Here is a 22,396-nt window from a genome sequence, read left to right as displayed (position 1 = left end):
TGTCTCTCATTGTCCACTCTGCCTGTCAAAAAAAAAAAAAAAAAAAATCTTAACAAAGAACAAAATTCGAAGACTGATTTAATCAAGAAGGGGACATTAGTCCATGCAAAGGCACAGAGTTCAGTGGATCAGAACTGAACTAAAAAGTAAGTGCTGCACCACCAACTGTGTTAAATGTTTACTTATCTACTTGAGGAGCAGAAAGGCAGTGACAGGATGAGCTCATGTCCAGCGGTTCACTTCCCAAGTGCCCGCCACAGCCAGGACGGGGCCAGGGCAGGTCCAAAGCTTGCGCCGGGACTGCTACCCAGGCCTCCCAAATGGCAACAGGAACTCCACTGCCTGAGCCAGCACCACCGCGTCCCAGAGTTCACGTCCTCAGGAAGCGGAAGTCAGAAGCCGGAGCTGGAACGGACCCCAGCTACCGCAACGCGGAATTCCAACGACTCAGGTCGGGGCCACCTCTCACTCCCTCAGTGTCCAAATTATTCAATGGCAACAGCCCCGAAGAAGATAAATGGGTGGGGTCAACATAACTAGAAATAATCTTTTTAACAAACATGAAGGTACAACAAAAAGTCTGCAGAAAAGTGGAATTAAAGGTAAGTTTATTAGGTACAGAAAATCCTGACATCCATGCACAATTTTTTCTTACTGAACTTTTTTTAAGGATTTCACTGATTTGAAAGAGAGTGACAGACAGAGAGAAGGAGAGACAGATAGGCAAAGGGATCTTCGATTCAATGGTTCATTTCCCAAATGGCTACAACAGCCAGGGCAGGGCGGGCCGAAGCAAGGAGCCAATAACTTCACCCTGGTCTCCCACGTGGCTGGCAGCAGTCCAAACACCTGGGCCACCTCCCAGGCACGTCAGCACAGCGCTGGATCAGGGGCAGAGCTGCTGGGACCCAAACCTGCACTCCCGTACGGGACGCCAGCCTCACAGGAGGCAGCGTCACCCCCCGCGTCACAACCCAGCCTCCGTGAGCTTCTGAAGAAGCCTCACGCAACCACCTTACACTGGCGGAGGCACAGCTGACGCAGAGAGGGTCTCCACGTGCAGGACAAAGCGAATGCTATGCCGCCCAGTGACCCGAGCATCGGCAGATCTGGCTACCTGCACGGGGCCCCGCACAGCCACCAGGAACGAGCACACTGTCTACAAGCCACCAGAGGTTCCAGGGATGTGACAGGGGAATGCGCAGACACCACTAACTTCAGGCTGGTGACACCCACGGGCAGGGGCTTGGGCAGCGGGAAGAACGGTGTTTCTCACCCGGGCAGCGCTGCCAGCTCTCAGGCGTGTCACCGCGGTCCTCGTCACTCCCGTCTCAGATGGCCGCTGGCACGCAGCAAACAGAACTTTAATGGGGGGGGGGGGCACTACTGCTGAAACTGTTCACGGTGTGACCTAAAAACCAACCCAGCAACAGTTCCCAAGTCTGAAACCACTTTCAGGCTTCTGACCTTGACTCTACGCCGGTGTCCGCCACACCCCTACCAAAAATAGCACAAGAGGAATGAAACGCATGGAGCGTCTGTCTGGGTCTGTGGAGAGCCGCCACCGCGGCAGCAGCTTCTCTGGCATGCAGGGGACCACGCACCTGGGCTGGCCTTCCACACCCACTCTGTCCCGGGGCAGCACGGTGGCTGAGCACCCTCACTCTGCTGCAGAGACGGGTCCTGCCGGGGAGCAGGCAAGCCGGCAGAACCACGGGGAGTCCCGCGGAGCCAGACACACGACGGGCAACGCGGTGCGGAACAACACCGAGCAGAACTGGGCCTCACAGGCAGCCCACTTCCCTCTCAGGCAGCCATGTCATCAGCAGCCTCTGGAGGCAGAGTGGCTTCCTGTGGTCTCCCCAAGGTGACAAGGACCCAGCGCACCGTTCTCACACTTTTTGGGTCCCAAGACTCCTTTTCGCTCGTAGAAACTGTTAAGGATCCCAACTGTACCCGCCCATTTCCATGCTGTAACAAGACTCCCAAGCCAAGCAACGCGTAAGGAGGAGAGGTTTACCGTGGCTGCACACTGAGCCCTCTGGTCCCAGATCAGAGAGCCCCACGTGCCCACCCTGGAGAGGGACTGAGGGCTGACGGCACCACAGTGCAGCAGCACAGGGGGAAGGGGTCACACAGTGAGACAGGAAGTCGGGGGCCGGCGCTGTGGCACAGCGGGTAAAGCCGCCACCGGCAGTGCCGGCATCCCACACGGGCACCAGTTCCAGACCCAGCTGCTCCACTTCCGATCCCGCTCTCTGCTATGGCCTGGGAAAGCAGCAGCAGATGGCCCGAGTCCTTGTGCCCCTGCACCCACAAGGGAGCCTTGGATGAAGCTCCTGGCTCCTGGCTTCAGTCAGCCCAGCTCTAGCCATTGGGGCCATTTGGGGAGTGAACCAGCAGATGGAAGACTTCTCTCTCTCTCTGCCTCTTCCTCTCTCTAAGTCGGCTTTTCAGATGAATAAATAAATCTTTTTTAAAAAAAAAAAGGACAGAAAGTCAGGGAGTCGGAAGGGGCGGGGCCTGCTGTTTTCTGTCAACCTCCTCCTCCTGAGAACCACCTTGGTCTCTCATGGAGCAGAACCCAGTGACCTAACACCCTCCCCTAACTCTCACAGGTTCCACTACCTCTTAGCATCACCACACTGAGCACCAGGCAAACGGAACCCTCGTGGGACAAATAGCCAACAACAGCATCAGGAAACTGTGTGGGTTATAGCTCCTGACTTACCAAATCGGTATTAAAAGAGAGAAGTATCTAAAGCATTCATTCATTTGTAGAAAAAAAAGTATCAGTGACAAGTTAATAAACAAGATTAATGAGAAATCATGATAAAAGAGGTATTACTTTATATTCTGACAGACCTCTTAACATCTGGCTTCCTAAAAGCTCTGCTTGTTAGCTGCGTCTGTATCCCCTGCTGGGATACCATCCATCCTACAGCCTCTACGTGATTCTCAGTAAAAGACCGAAGATGCCAGCAACAGCCAACGCTAACAGGAGACAGCCTGGACTTCTGAACCTACGGGAGCACACTGAGAGTCCAGGACTTGCCAGGGGAGACGCCCTGCTGAACACCCGGGCTCCCGGGAGAAAACCTTGGACGAGAGCAGAGGACAGAGCCACAGACAGAGACAGAGAGGGGCAGGAGACAGAGCTGACGTCAGCCCTGGCCAGCAAGCAGAGCAAAAAGGGGGATTTTCTCTGAAACAGCTGAACATCATCATAGTCCTCTATGATTTCTCATTAATCGCTTCCAGACATAACCAAGATCTGTTAAATATGCTAAAAGAGGGTACAATATGATTTAAAAATAAGAGGAAAAATAGAAAATACAAAGAGATACACTGAGTGACCTAGATATTGAAGTATGCACAGAAAAAAAAAAAATGATTTTTGTTAGAGAATAAAATCTTTTTTAAAAAGATTTGAGTGCATGTTATAAAACTGAAACTACTAAAATTAAGAATGCAATATTGGGGCCAGTGCTGTGGTGTAGCAGGTAAAGCCACCACCTGCAGTGCTGGCATCCCATATGGGCACCAGTTCAAGACCCGGCTGCTCCACTTCTGATCCAGCTCTCTGCTGTGCCCTGGGATAGCAGTAGAAGATGGCCCAAGTCCTTTGGCCCCTGCACCCATGTGGGAGACCTGGAAGAAGCTCCTGGCTCCTGGCTTTAGATTGGTGCTACTCCGGCTGTTGCAGTCAGTTGGGGAGTGAACCAGTGGATGGAAGACCTCTCTCTCTCTCTCTGCCTCTCCTTCTCTCCCTGTGTAACTCTGACTTTCAAATAAATAAATAAAACTAAAAAAAAAAGAATGCAATATATGAGTTTAACTTCAGACTAGATAATACTGAAGAGAGGATTAAAGAGACAGAGAGAAGACAGGTCAACAGAAAACATTCTAACTGAAACCTCAGTAAGAAAAACTAGAAAAGGTATTAAAGTTACGTAAGAGCATGAAAAGGTCTAATTTATGTGAACTCAACCTGCAAGAGAGAAAGATACAGAAGCGGTGTCTCAAGAAACAACGTCAAGTTCTTTCTAAACTGCTAAAAAAGAATCAACCTATAAAACCAAGAAGTCTACAGAATTAATACAAAGAAAAATACTGAAAACCACAAAAAGGAAATCTTTAAAACAACCCAAGGTAAAAGACATTTCCTTTAAAAAAAAAGGGGGGGGGGAAAGTATTATCGCAGCAAACAGCCAACTTATCAACAGCAACGAGGAAAACAGAGGAAGAGCACCCGCTGGTGCTGGCGCACTGTATGAACTTAGCCGGCACGCCGAGCCTAAACCACGGGAATAACAAAAAAAGGACACGACCCGACAGCGTCTTCGGTCTAACAGAAACTGAGGGAGGTCACTGCCAGCAGATGTGTACTAAGGAAAGGGAGAAAATAATAAGAGTGTATGAAAGATTCATCTAAAAGAAGAGAAAATGAAGTCAAAGTTTAGTATAGCAAGCAGCAGATGTAAGGAGCCAGAGATTAATACACAAACACATTAAACATAAAAGACACAAAACTCCCTTAAAACACATTATCAGACGAGGCATTCTAAGTTCCGTTTTATCTGGCAACATAATGGACACCTTAGTCCAAGTCCGTCCTTAGTCCTGGGCTCAGACCGGGTCACGTGAGAACAACTCACTCAAGGAAATAAAACGTAACGTGTAACCAATCAGAATTCACTTACAGATCACCCAAAGTAAACAATGGAGCGAACAGAGGGAGGTTGTGCCCAGTCTCTGCTCCTCTCCGGGATTCTGCTAACGCTTACCTCACAAACGCCGGACCTGGGAGGTGTCACCGCCGTCTGACCAGAACGACACAGACTGAGTGAGGTGGCCAGGAAACGCATCTCTCCTCAGCTCGCTCCCGACCAACAAGGCCACCTCACTGGTAATTACCTAATATGTGCCTAATAATTACTTACCTGATGCTTATTGTAGCTAATATTTACGTCATCATTATTTACCTAGCAATAACTACCTAATCGCATATTGCTAAGTGGTTTGTGGAAACACAAAATTAAGAACAGAGTCCCAATCTTTCTAAAACATGCCCGTGGTAACTCCATGTTTAACTCTGCACCGGGGAACAGCGCTGTAAAACACTCCTGAACATGTGCGTCTCGGGTTCACCTCTGCAGGACGGGCACAGCCAAAGGGAGGCCAAGGCACAGGCGGGAGGCCCACTGGTGACGTCAACACTTTCCCCGACTTTCCCTCTGAACGGGTATTCCTCCCAGCTCTGCTCTGCACCTGGTAACTGATGCAAAGTCTGCGACGAGAACGTGACCTAGGGACTCAACAATGTCAGAACTAAAAATGTCCTACCAGGAATTCTAATCCTGTCAAAGAAAGGCACCAAGGGACTTCAAGGGTCGCGCAGAAAGCTGGCTTTCAGGAGCTTATTCTCTAAGTCGTAGAAGATTTAAAAGCCAAAATCTCGCGTCTCCACCTTTGAAGAAAAGTCTCACAACGACAGCCCCACCCGGGCCGCCTGCGTCACTCATGGTGACAGCACGGACGTGAGTGCACAGAGGCTGGGCGGCGACTGGGGAGCCACCCTCTCGGGCGGGGATCCCTCTCTTCTGACACCACGCAGGGCTCCCCTCCAGCCACACTCCTGGACTCTCCAGAGGCCAGAGGTTCACGCCTCCTGGCCCTCCTCCCTCCACGCTGCTCCTAACCAGTCACTCTCCTGTTGTCGCTCCCTGCTCTCCAAGCTGCCTACAGCTGTCCCTTGTGCCCTCACTTCTGTTCCGCAGCCTCCTAACCCCCAATCCACCATGCGCCTCACTCTAACTCAGGACAAGGGGGAGGTGTGGTGCGCGTTCCAATTCCTAGAAGACTTTCTCTTAAACCTACAGTTTCACACGTGCTTCCCAGGAAGGCAAGACCACAGGGTCACGTGACAAAGCACACTGGGTGGTTAGAGTTTGAGAAATTCCGAAATTCAGAAACCTTCCTAAGTCTGTCATCTTCCCACTTTCAAACTCATGAAAGCTAATCAACTCTTTTTGCCCCCAACATCTATCAATTACCCATAAAACACACACTTAGGGAATGCTATTCCTAACCACTGACTAAAATACGCTACGCTAAGTTGTTATACTAAATCTTGTAGCCAAAATAAATTTATACAGAACATAATTATTAAGTCGCTGGGTGAAAATTTACCTCACCTACAGTCATTCAGAAATTAAGACCATAATCACCAAGTGTGAGTTTGGAGCTGGGGGGTGGAAAGCAAGATTTTCCTTAGAGTCAAGTTTATCCCATGGAAGCGTCTTTTTACAGATGTTAAGATCTAAGACATTCTCTCTTCCCTTCTACAATGCTCACGTTTGATCATTTTTATAAGTAGGAAAAAAGAACGAGAGCTCGTGACTTACAAAACCCAACAAATACACAGGCAAACTCTACTGGACTTCTCTCAAGGGATGTTACACAGGCTTTCAAAATTTTGATGAAAAAGTCACAATTATCTACTGCGAAGACTTTAAAGAGTGCATTTTAAATCACACATGTTACCTGAAAGCTCCGTACAGTGGTCTGTACCAACAGACAAATGAGCAAGGAGTGAAAAGCAAGAACCACAGGATACTCAGTCCAAAATCAACTCCTCGCGTGGGGTCAACACAAAACCAGGCCAAGCAGCCGAAGATATTCAGAAACAGTGTCACAGCGTGGACTGTGGGATCACAAAAGAACAGAGAGAAATGCTTACATTCAGCGGGTGAATTCATTCAGCAAAACCATAAACAAGAAAACTTCTAAGAGGAACGGTGTCCTCCACATTTCCACTTAGCGTTTTTCAAAACACTGCTGTTTCTCATTTGGTTTGAAAACAAAGTATACACGGGAACCCAAGTCCTCATACATGCCCTGTCTGAAAAAAATTCTGTGGCCTCTCCTCTCCAGGGAGAACTCTGCACCCAAACCAGAGACGCAGCAGCTCAAGGGCTTCTCTCTGAGAAGGAAACACGCGCAGGTCTCGGATTCCTAGTCCCAAGGGAGCCTGCTAGGAGAAACAGCAGAAACACTAGGACCCCACGCACGTCACCCCTGTAGAGAGAACACATTCCTTTAAGGGTGTTGAATGTGCTCACACGCTGAATCCAAGTTAAAGTGATGCTAGAGGTAAATTATCAATGCAATAAAACACGCCAACCAAACACTGCCTGAACGAAAGTGAACAAATGGAACACTCATTGAGGGTGAATAAAAACCCCAACACACAGTAAGAACAGATGTTAGAATTGCTTCACAAACCAAGAAAATTCACCATGAAACAGGACAGAGCCACACCTGGGAGAGCTGGGAGCCTCTCTCCTCTGACCAACAGAGCCTCGGGGAGGGGTGAGCCCCAGAGGTGTGGGGAGGTGGGGGGGGGGGTGTGACAGCAATCACAGACCCTCGGGGAGGGGCGAGCCCCAGAGGAGGAAGGGGATACATGACAGCGATCACTGAGCGTAGGGGAGGGGCGAGCCCCAGAGGAGGGGGGGGGATACATGACAGCGATCACTGAGCCCACGTCGGAGAGGGACGAGCCCCAGAGGTGGGGGGGGGTGGGGGGAGTGTGACAGCAATCACAGACCCTCGGGGAGGGGCGAGCCTCAGAGGTGGGGGGGGAGGATGGGTGACAGCGATCGCTGAGCGTAGGGGAGGGACGAGCCCCAGAGCAGGGCAGGGGTGCGTGACAGCCATCACTGAGCGTAGGGGAGGGACGAGCCCCAGAGGGGGGGGGAGGATGGGTGACAGCGATCACTGAGCGTAGGGGAGGGGCGAGCCCCAGAGGTGGGGGGGGAGGATGGGTGACAGCGATCGCTGAGCGTAGGGGAGGGACGAGCCCCAGAGGTGGGGGGGGGTGCATGACAGCGATCACTGAGGTTGGGGAGGGACGAGCCCCAGAGGTGGGGGGGGGGGTGCATGACAGCGATCACTGAGGTTGGGGAGGGGCGAGCCCCAGAGGTGGGGGGGGGTGCGTGACAGCGATCGCTGAGCCCAGGTCCGGGACTTCCCGCTTCCCACTGGGGGGCTGCAGGGCTCGCGGGCCGCAGTCCCAGGGAGACTCTCACATCACTCCATGCCAGCAGGGAGCCCCAGGCTCTCTGATGCCCTGACTCACAACCCTGCCCCTCAAGGGAAGGCTGCACACAGATCTCCAAGACCATGAAGTGGCCCCTAAGGACTCAGCGGCGTCCAGCGGCCTAAAGAGTTCTAACTGCTGACCACGCTCTGACGTGAATCCCAGCCTCCAGGGCAGTGGTTCTGAAGGTTATCCACCGACTCATTAAAGGAAGAGAGAAATGTGCGTGTGGGATGGTGTGCTTCTCAAGTCTGTAGGAAAACGGAATTAAAATACCAGTGCATTTTTCACGCACATCTGGCAGATCCTGCACACATTTTACAGTGCACAAAATTCTTAAGATGAAAAAATATCAATTTATTTTATGTAATCTCTCTCTCAAAACTTTTTTCTGAATGTTTTCATTATAACCAACAAGCATGATCACTGAGCCCCCAGCTGTACCCGAGGGAAGACTAATATGACCAGAGCTCCTTCCTGACAGATGTCCACTCACGCAGAGGCAAGGCAGTGTGACACACATGACTGTGTGAGGCAGTGTGACACGCGTGACTGTGCATGGTGTGTGACACACGTGACTTGTGAGGCAGTGTGACACGTGTGACTATGTATTGTGTGTGACATACATGACTGTGTGAGGCAGTGTGACACATGTGACTGTGCATGGCATGTGACACGTGTGACTGTCAGGCAGTGTGACATGTGACTTCATGGCGTGTGACACGCATGACTGTGAGGCAGTGTGACATGTGACTGCATGGCGTGTGACACGTTTGACTGTGTGAGGCGGTATGACACACGTGACTGCATGGCGTGTGACACGTGTGACTGTGCATGGCGTGTGACATGTGTGACTGTGCATGGCGTGTGACATGTGTGACTGTGAGGCAGGGTGACGTGTGACTGCATGGCATGACATGTGTGACTGTATGAGGCAGTGTAACACGTGTGACTGTGAGGCAGTGTGACATGCGTGACTGTGAGGCAGTGTGACACGTGACTGAGGCAGTGTGACACACGTGACTGTGCGTGTCAGTGTGACACATGTGACTGTGCGTGCTGATTCCAGCCCAGCCTGAGTGAGCAGTGGCTCTGCGCTGACAGCCCCAGGGGAAGGCCCCTGTGTGTTCGTGGCCTGCACACCCAGACCTGGTGTTGGGAGCACAGCTCTGCACACACAGCGCGATGCACTGTGCGTTACAACACAGACAGCTGACAGCGCCGTGTCACCTCCTGCACCCAGTGGTCTCCAACGTAGCTGGCTTCTTTTTTCCCTTTAAGGTTTTCAGTGTTAGGATTTATTTATTCATTCATTTAAAAGGCAGAGAGACAGATCTTCTATAGGCTGGTTCACTCCCCAGACGCCCACAACAGCCAGGGCTGGGAGCCAAGAACCGACCCTGGTGTGCCATGGGCGTGACAGCATCCCACGTACCTGAGCACCACACCTGCCGCCCGGTGCTGGCGCTGGCAGGACTGGACTGGAGAGCAGGACTGGCAGTGATGTGGGTGTGGCCTCCCAGGAGCCGTGTTAACTGCTGGGCCACAACGCCCGCCCACTTTTCTTTGTCTTTCAATTCAAGAGTACATTCAAAAAGGTGGAGACTCATCCCATGGGGATATTTCAAACTGCTCCGCTTTGTTTATGGGATAAATTACTTGCTTTGGGCAAGGATCAGACCTTCATCATATTCCGCTTAAAGTTATGTGTTCATTTTGGTGCTGAGCAGGGGTTGTAACGAGGAAATACAGGCCTGGCTTCCAAAGTCAAGCTATCCAACCAGTCCTTCTCGTGGGACACTGTTGGGCAAGTTACACAAACTCTCTAAGCGCGGGCTTCCCCATCTATACCACCAAAGGACAGAGCTGGCTCGCAGGATGCGGGAAGTGGATGCAGTAATCCGCACTGCGGTACGCACAGGGTTAATCCTTAATACGTGTCAGGCTCTCCCCTAAGGGGCACAGCTGGAAGGCGGCCAGCAACGGGTGACGCTCCCTGAACCTGAGGCACCGACTGAGCTGGTGCTTAGCCCTCCTTCCTCCCTTCCACACACAAACCTAACTGGCACCCTGAGTCCTCTTTCACAGGGTTCACAGATCTGCCACCGGAACACCGGGGAGAACGTGCGTTATTTTTAAGGGGCCCAGAGGTGAATGTTTCTCTCTCTTCACAGATTTATTCACTTCCTTATTCATTATTTGAAAGGCAGAATGACAGAAAGAGAGGGAGAGAGGGAGGGAGGACTTCCAGCTTCAGGTTCACTCCCCAGACGGTCACAGCAGCCAGGGCTGGGCCAGGCCCAAGCCGGAAGCCAGGTCCTCTGCCTGGCTCCGGGTGGCGGGGACCCAGGCACCCTGGCGCCCTCTGCTGCCTTCTCAAGGGCATCAGCAGGAAGCTGGGTGGGGCCGGCAGTGTGGCGCCACCTGAGGCGCTGGCATCCCACGTGGGCACCGGTTCAAGTCCCTGCTGCTTCACTTCCGATCCAGCTCCGGCCACTGTGGCCATCTGGGAGTGAACCAGTGGATGGAAGATCTCTCTCTCTCCTTCTGTCTCTGTAGCTCTGCCTTTTAAATAAATAAAATAAATCTTTAAAAAAAAAGAAAAAGAAAGAAAGGAAAGAGTAGCCAGGACTAGAAAGGGCACTCCAACTGGGGACGCCAGCACTGTGGTGGCAGCGTAGCCTGCCGTGCCACCACACTGGCCCCAGAAGGGAAACGCATTTCCATGACAAAACAGAGCTACTTTCAAACAATCCTCCGTGGCAAAGTAATCTGTGCTTTAGCTAAAATTAACTACCCCATCCTATCTAGATTTACTAAATTCCTTGTGCAATTTTCTTCCAATAGTTTTCTTCACAAAAAAAATCTAAAATGCTGGGCCAACTGATACCATGTGAAAGATACACATATATAAATCTAAATGCACCTGTAACAGATTATTTAAAATGGGTTGCTGGCATGTGCCTCGCTTACTGGAGGAGAGAGACGGCATGCCACACCAGAGCCAAAGCTGAGCCAAGTCCAAGCACAGGTGAAGCACCCAATCCGAGAATCCCACATGTGTGGCAGAGACGCGGCTCCTGAGCCCAGCCTGCTACGCCCAGGGCACACACCAGCAGGCAGCTACAGCCGGGAGCAGAGCCAGGACCTGCATCACCACTCGGATACGGAAAGCAGGTGTCCCCATAACTGCTCAGCTGAAAGCTCACCCCACACCTTTGACCCCAAAAATATTGATTATTGAGGGTGGAGATTCAATAAAAGGTACTGGATCAAGAACCAAATCTTTAAAAAGTAGCTAAATGTAAGAGTTTCCAACAGTGCTATCCACAGGGAATCACCTCTCTCAGACCAAAGTAACTGCACCTAAGTGAGGCCTGGTCCTGCAGGCCGTGATGTGGCACAGCAGCCCAGAGGCTGTGGGACAGCTGCACCCCCCAGGACAGTGTCTGGCTCAAGTCCTGGCTCCCTCCTGATTCCAGCTCCCTGCCAATGCACAGCCTGGAAGACACACAGCGGTCACGAGTGGCTGGCTTCACACCACCCAGGTGGGAGCCCTGGCTTCAGCCTGGACCAGCCCTGGCCGTCGCAGGCACTTCAGCAGTGACCCACTGGACAGATCTCTGCGTGGCCTTCCTCTCCCAAATGAATAAAGTGACTTATTTCTAAACTAAAAAGAACACACCTCCAAGATTTTGACTGAAAGGCCCTCATCTATTTGTGGGGTATGGCAATGGGTCTCACCAATCACTGGAAGCACAAATGCACCCCACAAACCACCCATCAGCCCCTCCCTCACCGATGTGACCACACCCAGCCAGCTTGGGACCCTCTGCTGGAAAAACAAAACCAGGAGTGGGTGGCAGTCTGTGTGCAAACAGGCAGGCTGCGCAGGGCTGCCTACAGGCTGATGTTTCGTCTGCGTTCCAGCGCTGGGACTGCGCACCGCGACCCGAGCGGCGTCCCCTCTCTGTTCAGGAAAACGTTCTGCATCAGCGAGGTGCCGTCCATCACAGAAGTATGCGTGACCATGTGAAAATGAAGCAGCCTTGGCTCCAATCTATTAACAAATTATAGTTTTACAGTATTTCATGCTGCTTTTTAAAACAGCCACAATGCCTGCATTTAACAAGTTTTAAATACGCTTCCTCAACACGGAAATGGTGTGCGTGATTCTTTGGAAGCAAATGATGCTTAGATAGCATCTTTCAAGAAAAAAAGGATTACTAGAAAATTCTACCCATGTGACAAAGAAGCTGTCACCTCCTCAAGACAATGCCAGTTCTCGATACATAATTTTCCTCAGCCAAGGACTGTGTGTCCCATACAGGATCACGTTAGAGTATTTAGACAACGCGTTTCACCTCTAACAATCACAGTCATTACTCTGTCTGCAGAACAAGGTGACTGCCGCACCGTGCACCTTGGCGAGAGGAGGAGGAGCTGAGCGCGCGCGGGCCTGCTCTGTACTCACACATCCACAGGTAGTACATGAGCTTCACCGTCTTCTGGAACTCCACGGGGATGTCCACGGAGAAGTCCTGGTAGAAGCACGGCCCCACGGGAAAGCCGGCAGGCAGAGGCGGCCAATTATTTTTTCTGCCTGTAAATTAGAAGCAAAATGTTATTCACACCACAACAAATGCGTTCCATTTTTAGGTTTTTGTTTCATCATTTTAAAAAGGACACTGTATCTCTATACTCCCACCACTTTGAAAGCCAAGCTTTGTATTTATTTAAAAAAAAAAATCTTCTCCAAACATCATTGAAGGAACGACAGACGGTAAAATAATCGTCCAGGATGGGATCCCAGCATGTGCGGCAGGACCACTTCCGTGGAGGAGACACGAGCAGCGTGAAGGAAGCGCAGAGGCGGGTCTGCTCGGCCCACGGGCCTCACGGCCGGCGTCAGCGGCCTGGCGTCCTCACGCCTCGGAGGAGACCCTGCTGCAAGCCCTAGCCCACGCGGAGAGGAAGACCAGCTCCTGAGTCGCTCATATAGTCTGTCAACTCCAGGAAGAAACCAAGATTCAGTCAAAGCCCCAGAGTCAAATCTGGAATCAAAGTCTGGAAGAAAGCGATACGCACAAGACCCAGGCAAGAAAACCGTCAAACTTGGAGAAAACACAAAAACAAGCTACGAGAAGGAAGCTGAAGAATCCTAGCACCCTCGGAAACCTGGAGAAGAGCAACTCAAACTGTGAGGAGAGCGCCAAAGGTGGCTCCCCAAGGAAACCAGCCTGAGAGGACTGGGGAATTAAAAGTTACACACACAGCAAGTCAGAGCATGAAAACAGAGGGTAAAGACAGCACCCAAGGCCGTTCATTCCAGCTGTCTACCCCTCTACTTGTGACCCACACCGCACAGACCCCCGTGTGACCCAGCACGTCTCCCGCGCACCAGGGATCACAGCACAGCCTCCACACAGCCTGAGAGCAGGGAGGAGGAAGCCGGGACACGGGCAGCCGACGCCACTCACTCAACCTCTCCCAACCTCTCCCGGGGGACAGCGGCCGTGCCACCCTCGGGGGCCCTGCGGCAACAGCTGCTCTGAGGTGCAAACCCTGAAACTCACCAGCACACTGTGCCAGTGGTTAGCTCCCACCTGCGCTACCCCGCCCCAAAGCCGCTCTCGCGCAAGTACCTCGTGTTAGTCAGGGTCAGCACCCAGGGCGATTTCAGCTACAGGTGCCACCCAACTCTGATGCCAAGAAACCCTTCAGCTTCTCCCCTAGGGATTGTGTCTCTGACGCCGTAAGATCGCCCGGGGCAGGCAGCCCTGTGCGGCCTAGACCCACACATTCCCCGAGAGCTCCCTGGGTGCCCCTGCGCAGGACCCAGACAGGCCGACAGCGGCTGACTCCGCTTCCCAGGGTCCGTCCCCAGGGGCTGGGAGCCGACGCCTGCCGTCACAGCCTGAACAGACCTCCCAGCCGTGTGGCACACACAGCCCGTTCTCACGCGCACGGTACCTGTGGAGGCTCTGACGCTGGCCCGAGTCAATCAAGAGCGTCACACGGAGGACGCACTCCAGCACGCGTGTGATTTCACAAGCGCAGCCGGCAGCTGACACACCCCCCACACTCCCCAGGAGGGGAGCACTGCATGTCACCACCAGGGAGAAGCGCGGCGCCCACAGGGACCTGCCACCTGCACAGAGGAGCGCTCCACCCCCGGCCGAGTCACCTACAGCCGACACAGCGTCACCCCCAGCCGAGCCCCCTGCAGCTGACACAGCGTCACCCCCGGCCGAGCCCCCTGCAGCCGACACAGTGTCACCCACCAGCGAGCCCCCTGCAGCCAGCGTAGCGTCACCCACCAGCGAGCCCCCTGCAGCCAGCGCAGCGTCACCCCCGGCCGAGCCCCCTGCAGCCGACACAGTGTCACCCCCAGCTGAGCCCCCTGCAGCCGACACAGTGTCACCCACCAGCGAGCCCCCTGCAGCCAGCGCAGCGTCACCCCCGGCCGAGCCCCCTGCAGCCGGCGCAGTGTCACCCCCGGCCGAGCCCCCTGCAGCTGGCACAGCGTCACCCCCGGCTGAGCCCCTGCAGCCAACACAGTGTCACCCCCGGCCGAGCCCCCTGCAGCTGACACAGCGTCCCCCCACCCCGCCCTGGCGAGCCCCCTGCCGCGGGTGCAGCCCCCCAGCCGTCCGAGGGTACTACCGTGCTGACTGAGGTTCTGCATCTCCCGCTCCCGCCGGTCTAACTCCGCAGCTTTCCTTTCCAGCTCCTCTTGGCGCTTCAGCAGCTCGGCCTGGGCCAAGGCGTGCTCCTAATCAGACAGACAGCGCAGCCGGTGAGCAGGTCAGGGGTACAGGGCGTGGGACCGCCTCCCTGCTCTGTGCGAGCAAAGCCTTGCTCGACTGTCCTAAAATCCACAGGCGCTCTGCAGAGTGGGTTCAGAAAACACGGTGGGGGTCATCTGGTCTCCTGCGTGGGAAAAGCCCCCGTGGAAACACTGAGCCCATGGCGACAGACGCCACCGCTCTCCTTAGAGCATGGTCCGAGGCCGGCGTGGGGCGACCTCTGTGCCTCACTGAGAGCCAGGAAGGAGGGCAGCGGAGAGAGCTGAGGGCAATGGATGAAAAGAAAAAGGGGGAGTGAACTGGGCCTTACAAACTGGGTCAAACACAAGAGGGCTTTGTAACGTCGTCCAAAGCACAAACAGTGAAATAAAGACGCAGTCAAGAAATCCCAGTGTACACCTCCGCGTGCCCTCACCTGACACCAGTATCTGTTCACGGGCACTGTGCCTGGACGCACCCTCACCCCCTACTGTCCGTGGCTCAGCCATGGACTCACTCCCAGCAACATCGGTTACTGTGTTAGCCTGTCACTGTTAGAGTACTGCGCCAGTACCATGCACTGGGAACTGCACCCCAAGATGATAAATGAATTCAATCATTACAACAAAAAGCACACGTTATAAACTGACCAAGAGGAGCAGGTACCGACAGTCAGAAAGCTAAGACAGATCCAAAAGTGAGCTGAGAAATGAGAACACAGCACACGGTGACTGCACGGGACTGACCTTGGCGATCTGCGTGTAAGCGGGGTGCTCTTCGGTGGGCTTCATGATCGCGGGCTGCGTGTTGGGTGCACTGTGCATTTTCACACTGCCTGGCGGAGGCTAGAAAGAGGAAGGACAAATTCCATTACAGAAGGGGCCAACTCAGCCTCTCACAGAAGACCCAGTGACCAAAAGAAAAAAGCAAACTCCACCATCTGCCCGTCTTCCTCTCCTGCCCGCCCATGGTCAAGTGTGCAGAGAGCTGCTTCAGGCTCACTCACTCCGCATCTTGGCCGTCTGGCGGCCTCACCACACACGTCTCCAGGATATCACATTTTAAAAAAATCTTTGGGGCCGGCGCTGTGGTGTAGTGGGTAAAGCCGCCACCTGCAGTGCCGACATTCCACAGGGCCACCAGTTCGAGTCCCGGCTGCTCTACTTCTAATCCAGCTCTCTGCTGTGGTCTGGGAAAGCAGTGGAAGATGGCCCAAGTCCTTGGGCTCCTGCACCTGTGTGGGAGACCAGGAAGAAGCTCCTGGCTTCAGATCGGCACACCTCTGGCCACTGCAGCCATCTGGGGAGTGAACAAGCAGATGGAAGACTTTCTCTCTCTCTCTTCAACTCTGCCTTTCAAATAAATAAGTAAATCTTTAAGAAAAAGCGTTAAAGTATTTCTCTATGGTACATTACGGACAGCACCGAGGTTTATTGCTGACTCCAGCCCGTGGCTTCCTGAGAGGCACAGAGCAGACTCCTGGTCAAAGCCACTCACGCAATGTGGAAAGAGAAGAGGGCAGGCTTGGGAAGACAGAAAATAAGCTACACAACGTCCGCTCTGCCACCAACGACCTGCAATGTTTGAGTGCAGCTGCAGGACCAAAAGACAGGCACGAGTCTACAAAGTCTGTCCGTGAAGGACAAGTTAAATTACTGTGCATGCCTACAATGCCGCCACCAGCAGAGAGCTGGTGCTTTACAAGAGGGAGGGAGGAAACAAGAACCTGCAAAGGGAAGTTCAAGGAACACAGAGTTAAAAAACTGCAAGCAACTAGCTACGTAGCACGATTTTACCCTGCACAGCTAACGGCAGCCCAGAAAGCAGAAGGCAGTCACCACCAAGACTCCCAGTACAGCTCATTCTCAAACCTGCATGCAGAAGTAAGGACTAAGAATGGGCCACACAGTTTTGAAAAAGAAAAAAAAAAAAAGTTAGATTGCGAGACCAGTGATATCAAAAGTTACTATTAGGCTACAGTAACTAAGAATGTAGTATAGGGGCCAGCACTGTGGTGCAGCGGGTTAAAGCCCTGGCCTGAAGCGTCGGCATCCCATATGGGTGCCAGTTCAAGTCCTGGATGTGCCTCTTCCGATCCAGCTCTCTGCTGTGACCTGGGACAGCAACAGAAGACGACCCAAGTCCTTGGACCCCTACACCCGCATGAGACCCCGAAGAAGCTCTTGGCTCCTGGCTTCTGATCGACGCAGCTCCGGCCGTTGCGGCCATCTGGGCAGTGAACCAGCGAATAGAAGACCTCTCTCTGTCTCTAACTCTCTCTATAACTGTCTTTCAGGAAGGATGACCAGCAAACAGCGCTGGGACACAGAAACAACCTGCTAGCAACAGTAAACTTCGAGCAGACGAGAAGTCAAGGCAAACGATGGAAGTGGGGACCTGAGAACCCTGTGAACTGCGCAGACTGCACCTGGGGACCACCTGCTGCTGCCCTGTGGGGCAAAGCCACAGCCATGGTCACCAGGATGTGGGGACGGAAGCCCTCACCAGAGGGCGCTACGCTTCACCGCACAGAAACCCGGAGCTCTGACACAGGCGTTTCACAATCAAGCCTGAAGCGCAGGGTGTAGAGACAGCAATACACGCTACAGGCAGTAACTTCACACACAAGTCAGAGACAGACCGATGGGCTAATCGCGAAAGTGAGCATGAAACCCCTAACTGGCAGCCGCAAGTAAACAATTCCTATCTCATTAGCAACCAAAGAAACAAATTTTACTTAGACATTTATAAAACAATTATTACCACAGGACTACACATTTTGAAAAAGATGTAGTAAAATAAGCATTAATATAACAATCCTATGACAGAATTTGTCACATATATCGAGAGCCACAGAAATATTCATACTCCATGTCATGTGTAGCTGGTCTTTAAAAATATTTTTAAGGAAATAATTCAAGATATTCACAAATGTGTACAACAATGTTCACTGCTGCCTTATTTATGAAAGTAAAAAGGCAGAAATCCCCCCAAACATCCAACGGGAAAATGGTGCAAAAATCATGATTCACCAATGAGAATACATTACACAACTATTAAAGGTTCTGAAAAAATATTTACTGAAATGAGGAAATTTGGGCAAATTATAATAAAAGTAAGTTATAAAAGAGGCTGAATATATACTATAATCCTAACTTCATTTTAAGATATAATAAAAATATATCAAAATACTTAATACTAGTAAGATTAAAAGCATGTTATATTTTTATATCTACTATAATTTTTTTAAAAGATTTATTTATTTGCAAGTCAGAGTTACACAGAGAGAGGAGAGGCAGAGAGAGAAAGAGAGGTCTTCCATCCGCTGGTTCACTCCCCAATTGGCCGCAACAGCTGGAGCTGCGCCAATCCGAAGCCAGGAGCCAGGAGCTTCTTCCTGGTCTCCCACGCGGGTGCAGGGGCCCAAGCACTTGGGCCATCCTCCACTGCCCTCCTGGGCCACAGCAGAGAGCTGGATAGGAAGTGGAGCAGCCAGGTCTCAAACAGGCACCCATATGGGATGCCGGCACTTCAGGCCAGGGCATTAACCCACTGTGTCACAGCGCCGGCCCCTACCATAATCTTTTAAAATCACCAAAAGAATCACAAGTCCTGTGTACTCCCAACATTGCAGATAACAGGCAGAGAAGCTACAGTCGGTCAGTCCTGTTCTCCAGTTATAAACACGTGGTCCCAAGCTTTGTTGGTTTAGTAGGTGACAACAATGTGAGGATGATGGAGAAACAAGCCTGGCAGAGTGGGCTCGGCAGCAGAGCTCAGGAAAGACCCGAAGCAATGACTCAGCCGCTCCGCCAGTTCAAACTTCACTGAAGGCTTCGCTGTTTGAATAACAAAGTCTGAGAACAGCAACTCCTGGGTGTGGAGGAAGGTGCAGTCAGACCCATCTGTCTGATACGCTGAACTCCTGGGTGCTTGAGGGATGACAAGAAACGCTGGAGGGCTGGCGCCGCGGCTCACTAGGCTAATCCTCCACGTAGCGGTGCCGGCACACTGGGTTCTAGTCCCAGTCGGGGTGCCGGATTCTGTCCTGGTTGCCCCTCTTCCAGTCCAGCTCTCTGCTGTGGCCAGGGAGTGCAGTGGAGGATGGCCCAAGTGCTTGGGCCCTGCACCCCATGGGAGACCAGGAGAAGCACCTGGCTCCTGGCTCCTGCCATCGGATCAGCGCGGTGCGCCAGCCGCGGCGGCCATTGGAGGGTGAACCAACGGGCAAAAGGAAGACCTTTCTCTCTGTCTCTCTCTCTCACTGTCCACTCTGCCTGTCAAAAAATAAAAATTAAAAAAAAAAAGAAACACTGGAGAAGCACAAATCTCCGGAAACATTAATATTAATCTAACAGCAGCTATCCTCATCACTTCTCATTCACAATGTTAGTGCTTCTCTCTGGTATTTCCTTGGCCATAACGCACTCGATCAGACACCGCGAGCCACGGACACCTCCGGAAGATGGCCTCTTGCCCTAATCATCAAAGACCAATTCTGATGACAGTCCCAAACTCTTCCCAACTTTTCACTTCCGCACAAATGGACAAACACACAAACCACACTCAAATAAGCCACTCGGGACTTCCTTTTCTGGCAACACAGCAGAACACACGTATCTAGAGACCCTAGAACATGATACCTAAAAACACAGGATCAAATTTCTTTTCAGGAATACGGTACTGGAGCTGGCGCTGTGGCAGGCTGCCGCCACAACCACCAACTTGCAGATCTGTGCCCAGAATTCACCTGACCCAAACTCAAATTCTCGGTACAAGGGAGCCCTGGCTGGGACCAACCTCAGACACCTGGCAAAGGGATACAGTTTAAAATCAGGCTTCTAAGAATTTACAGACAGAGGTGCAAGTAACTGGCTTGTGGTTCAGACGCACAAAGAAATAAGGCAACATGAGCAAACCAAACTACCAAATAAGACCTGAATTCGTCAGAATTATCAGGTATAAAACAGGTATATTTAATAAACAAATGAAAGAGTGTGTGCAGGGTGGTGACAAGCAGGTTAAGCCACACCTGCAGTGCCGGCATCCCGTATGGGCACCAGTTTGAGTCCCAGCTGCTCCACTCCAAATCCAGCTCCCCACTAATGGGCCTGGGAGTGCAGTGGAGGACGGCCCGAGCTCCTGGGCCTTGCACATGCACGGGAGACCCAGAAGAAGCTCCAGGCTCCTGGCTTCAGCCTAGCACAGCCCTGGATGTTGCAGCCTTTTGGGGAGTGAATCAATCAATCAATCTCTCTCTCTCTCTCTCTCTCTCTCTCTCTCTCTCTCTCTCTCTCTCTCCTTCCTTCTTTCTGAGTAACTCTGCCTTCAAATAAATAAATAAATCTTTTAAAAATAAAGAAATAAAAGAGTGCTACAAAAGTCTGAGTATCAGGAGAGTGTCAGAACTGACCAATTCCTTAAAATGTGTAACTGGAACTTCTAGAAAGAATAACTAATAACTGAAACCACAAACCTGACAGACAGGCTGAAGAGGAAGCAACAAGGAGATGAGGACCTACTTAGGGAAACAGAAGTGGGTCTAAAGAAAATTACCCAGAATGCAGCACAGAGAGACCAAAAGATGGGACAATACAACACATTACGAAAATGATGATATTACGAGGGAGAACTGGGAACAAGGAGAATGAGGGCGAGCCCGTGCTCACACTGGTGTGAACCCCAACTCTCAGACGCCGACCTCTGAACCCAGGGCGGGCACCGGTGCGGCACCCACTGTGCTCAGAAGTCCCTGCCTCTCTCAGCCATGCACATGCTGACGCCACACCTGAACCAGAGACGGCACCAGCGCGCCCACCGGGATGAGAGCCACTGCAGCCTGCCCAGCCTGCACCCTCAGGCCCAGGTACAGGTCAAAGTTTCCAATACCAAAGTCACTCGGCAGAGTCCTCGGGCAGAGACTGCCACTAGCAGACGCACAGCAGTCAAGGCTTGGACACAGAGACGTGAAGCACGGAAGCAACACAAGTTCCCAACCGCGGATGACAAAGAGACAGAACCGGAATTTCCTGGAAAGGAACTCAAGATGATAATCTTAGGAAAACGCAGCTGCTCACCAGCATCCCACATCAGCACCAGCTCATGTCCCGGCTGCTCCACTTCCCATCCAGCGCTCTGCTGTGGCCTGGGAAAGCAGGGGAAGATGGCCCGAGTCCTTGGGCCCCGGCACCCGCGTGGGAGACCTGGCCCCTGGCTTCAGATCGACCCAGCTCTGGCTGTTGCATTTATTTGGGGAGTGAACCAGCAGACAGAAGACTTGTCTCTATCTCTCTCTCTCTCTCTAACTGTCCTTCTCAAATAAATAAAAATCTTAAAAAAGTGAAAGAGACTTTAAAAAGCAGCAAGAGCATCGCATCACACATCAGCAGCCCCCACACAGTCAGCAGATTTCTCAGCAGGAGCCAGGCAGGTGCAGGAGAGAACACTGACGCGTTCTAAATGCAGCAAGTGAAAAACGGCTACCCACAAACACTACATCCAGCAAAGATCTCCAAAAACGACGAGAGGGGACGAGGTTGTGGCATAGCAGGTGACGTTCCCACCTACAACACCCAACCCCGTACGGGCACGCTTGTGTCCCCGCCGCTCCACTTCCGACCCAGCTCCCTGCTAACGGCCCGTGAAAAGCAGAAACAGATGGCTCGGGTATCTGGTCGCCTGCCACCCATGTGGGACACAGAAATGCCTTGGAGGGTGCTGAGGCCGAAGCAAGGGGGAAGTCAACACACAGTCCAACCTGTAGTTCTTCAAAATCGAGATGGCAGTGGGCCCATCACACGTGTTGCTAGTATGAAGGTTAGAAGTCAAAACCGATCAAAAGCAACTAAAGCTACAGTTAGGTTGTTTAGGAATTCACAATACAGAAACAGGTAAACTGCGACGTCAAAGTAAACTGTGGGGTGATGGTCTAAGTCTAGGGCTTATTTAATATAATAGAAGTTAGGGCTGGCGCCGTGGCTCACTTGGTTAATTCTCCGCCTGCAGCGCCGGAATCCCATATGGGCGCCGGATTCTGTCCCGGTCGCTCCTCTTCCAGGCCAGCTCTCTGCTGTGGCCCAGGAGGGCAGTGGAGGACGGCCCAAGTGCTTGGGCTCCTCCACCCGCATGGGAGACCGGGAAGAAGCACCTGGCTCCTGGCTTCGGATCGGCACAGTGCCAGCCGTAGCGGCCATTTGGGAAGTGAACCAACGGAAGGAAGACCTTTCTCTGTGTGTGTGTCTGTCTGTCTCTCTCTCTCTGTCTGTAACTCTACCTGTCAAAATAAAAAAAATTTAAAAAAATAAAAAATATAATACAAGTTAAGCTATTATCGGCTAAAACTGATTACGGTTTTTGTTTGCTTTCATTAACTTTATTTGCTTTGTGAAGGGGGAGAGAGAGATTGATCTTTTATTAAGATGTATTTCATTTATTTGAAAGGCAGAGGAAGAAACAGAGAGACACAGAGACATAGAGAAACTTCTTCCACCCGCTGGTTTGCTCC

The 22,396-nt window shown here is 52.0% G+C and overlaps 1 protein-coding gene across 4 annotated transcripts in view; it reads right to left on the bottom strand.

Moving 5' to 3' along the window:
• SCAMP1 (secretory carrier membrane protein 1) overlaps positions 1-22,396 on the bottom strand; it is an 88,361-nt gene that overhangs the window by 27,228 nt on the left and 38,737 nt on the right. For all 4 annotated transcript variants that reach the window (XM_089312904.1, XM_051837592.3, XM_089312903.1 and 1 more), the window contains exons 3-6: positions 15,639-15,737; positions 14,771-14,879; positions 12,579-12,707; positions 6,547-6,706 (exon numbers count right to left, since the gene is read on the bottom strand). In XM_089312904.1, coding sequence (XP_089169030.1) covers positions 6,547-6,706; positions 12,579-12,707; positions 14,771-14,879; positions 15,639-15,716 — 476 coding nt within the window. In that variant the 5' untranslated portion in view covers positions 15,717-15,737. The remainder of the gene's footprint in view (positions 1-6,546; positions 6,707-12,578; positions 12,708-14,770; positions 14,880-15,638; positions 15,738-22,396) is intronic.

The sequence above is a fragment of the Oryctolagus cuniculus genome, chromosome 14 (genome assembly GCF_051225735.1).
Source record: "Oryctolagus cuniculus isolate XC-2025 breed Fujian yellow rabbit chromosome 14, ASM5122573v1, whole genome shotgun sequence".
Classification (NCBI taxonomy): domain Eukaryota; kingdom Metazoa; phylum Chordata; class Mammalia; order Lagomorpha; family Leporidae; genus Oryctolagus; species Oryctolagus cuniculus.
The sequence above is the reverse complement of the archived record's forward strand: the minus strand, read 5'-3'. Positions and strand labels throughout refer to the sequence as shown.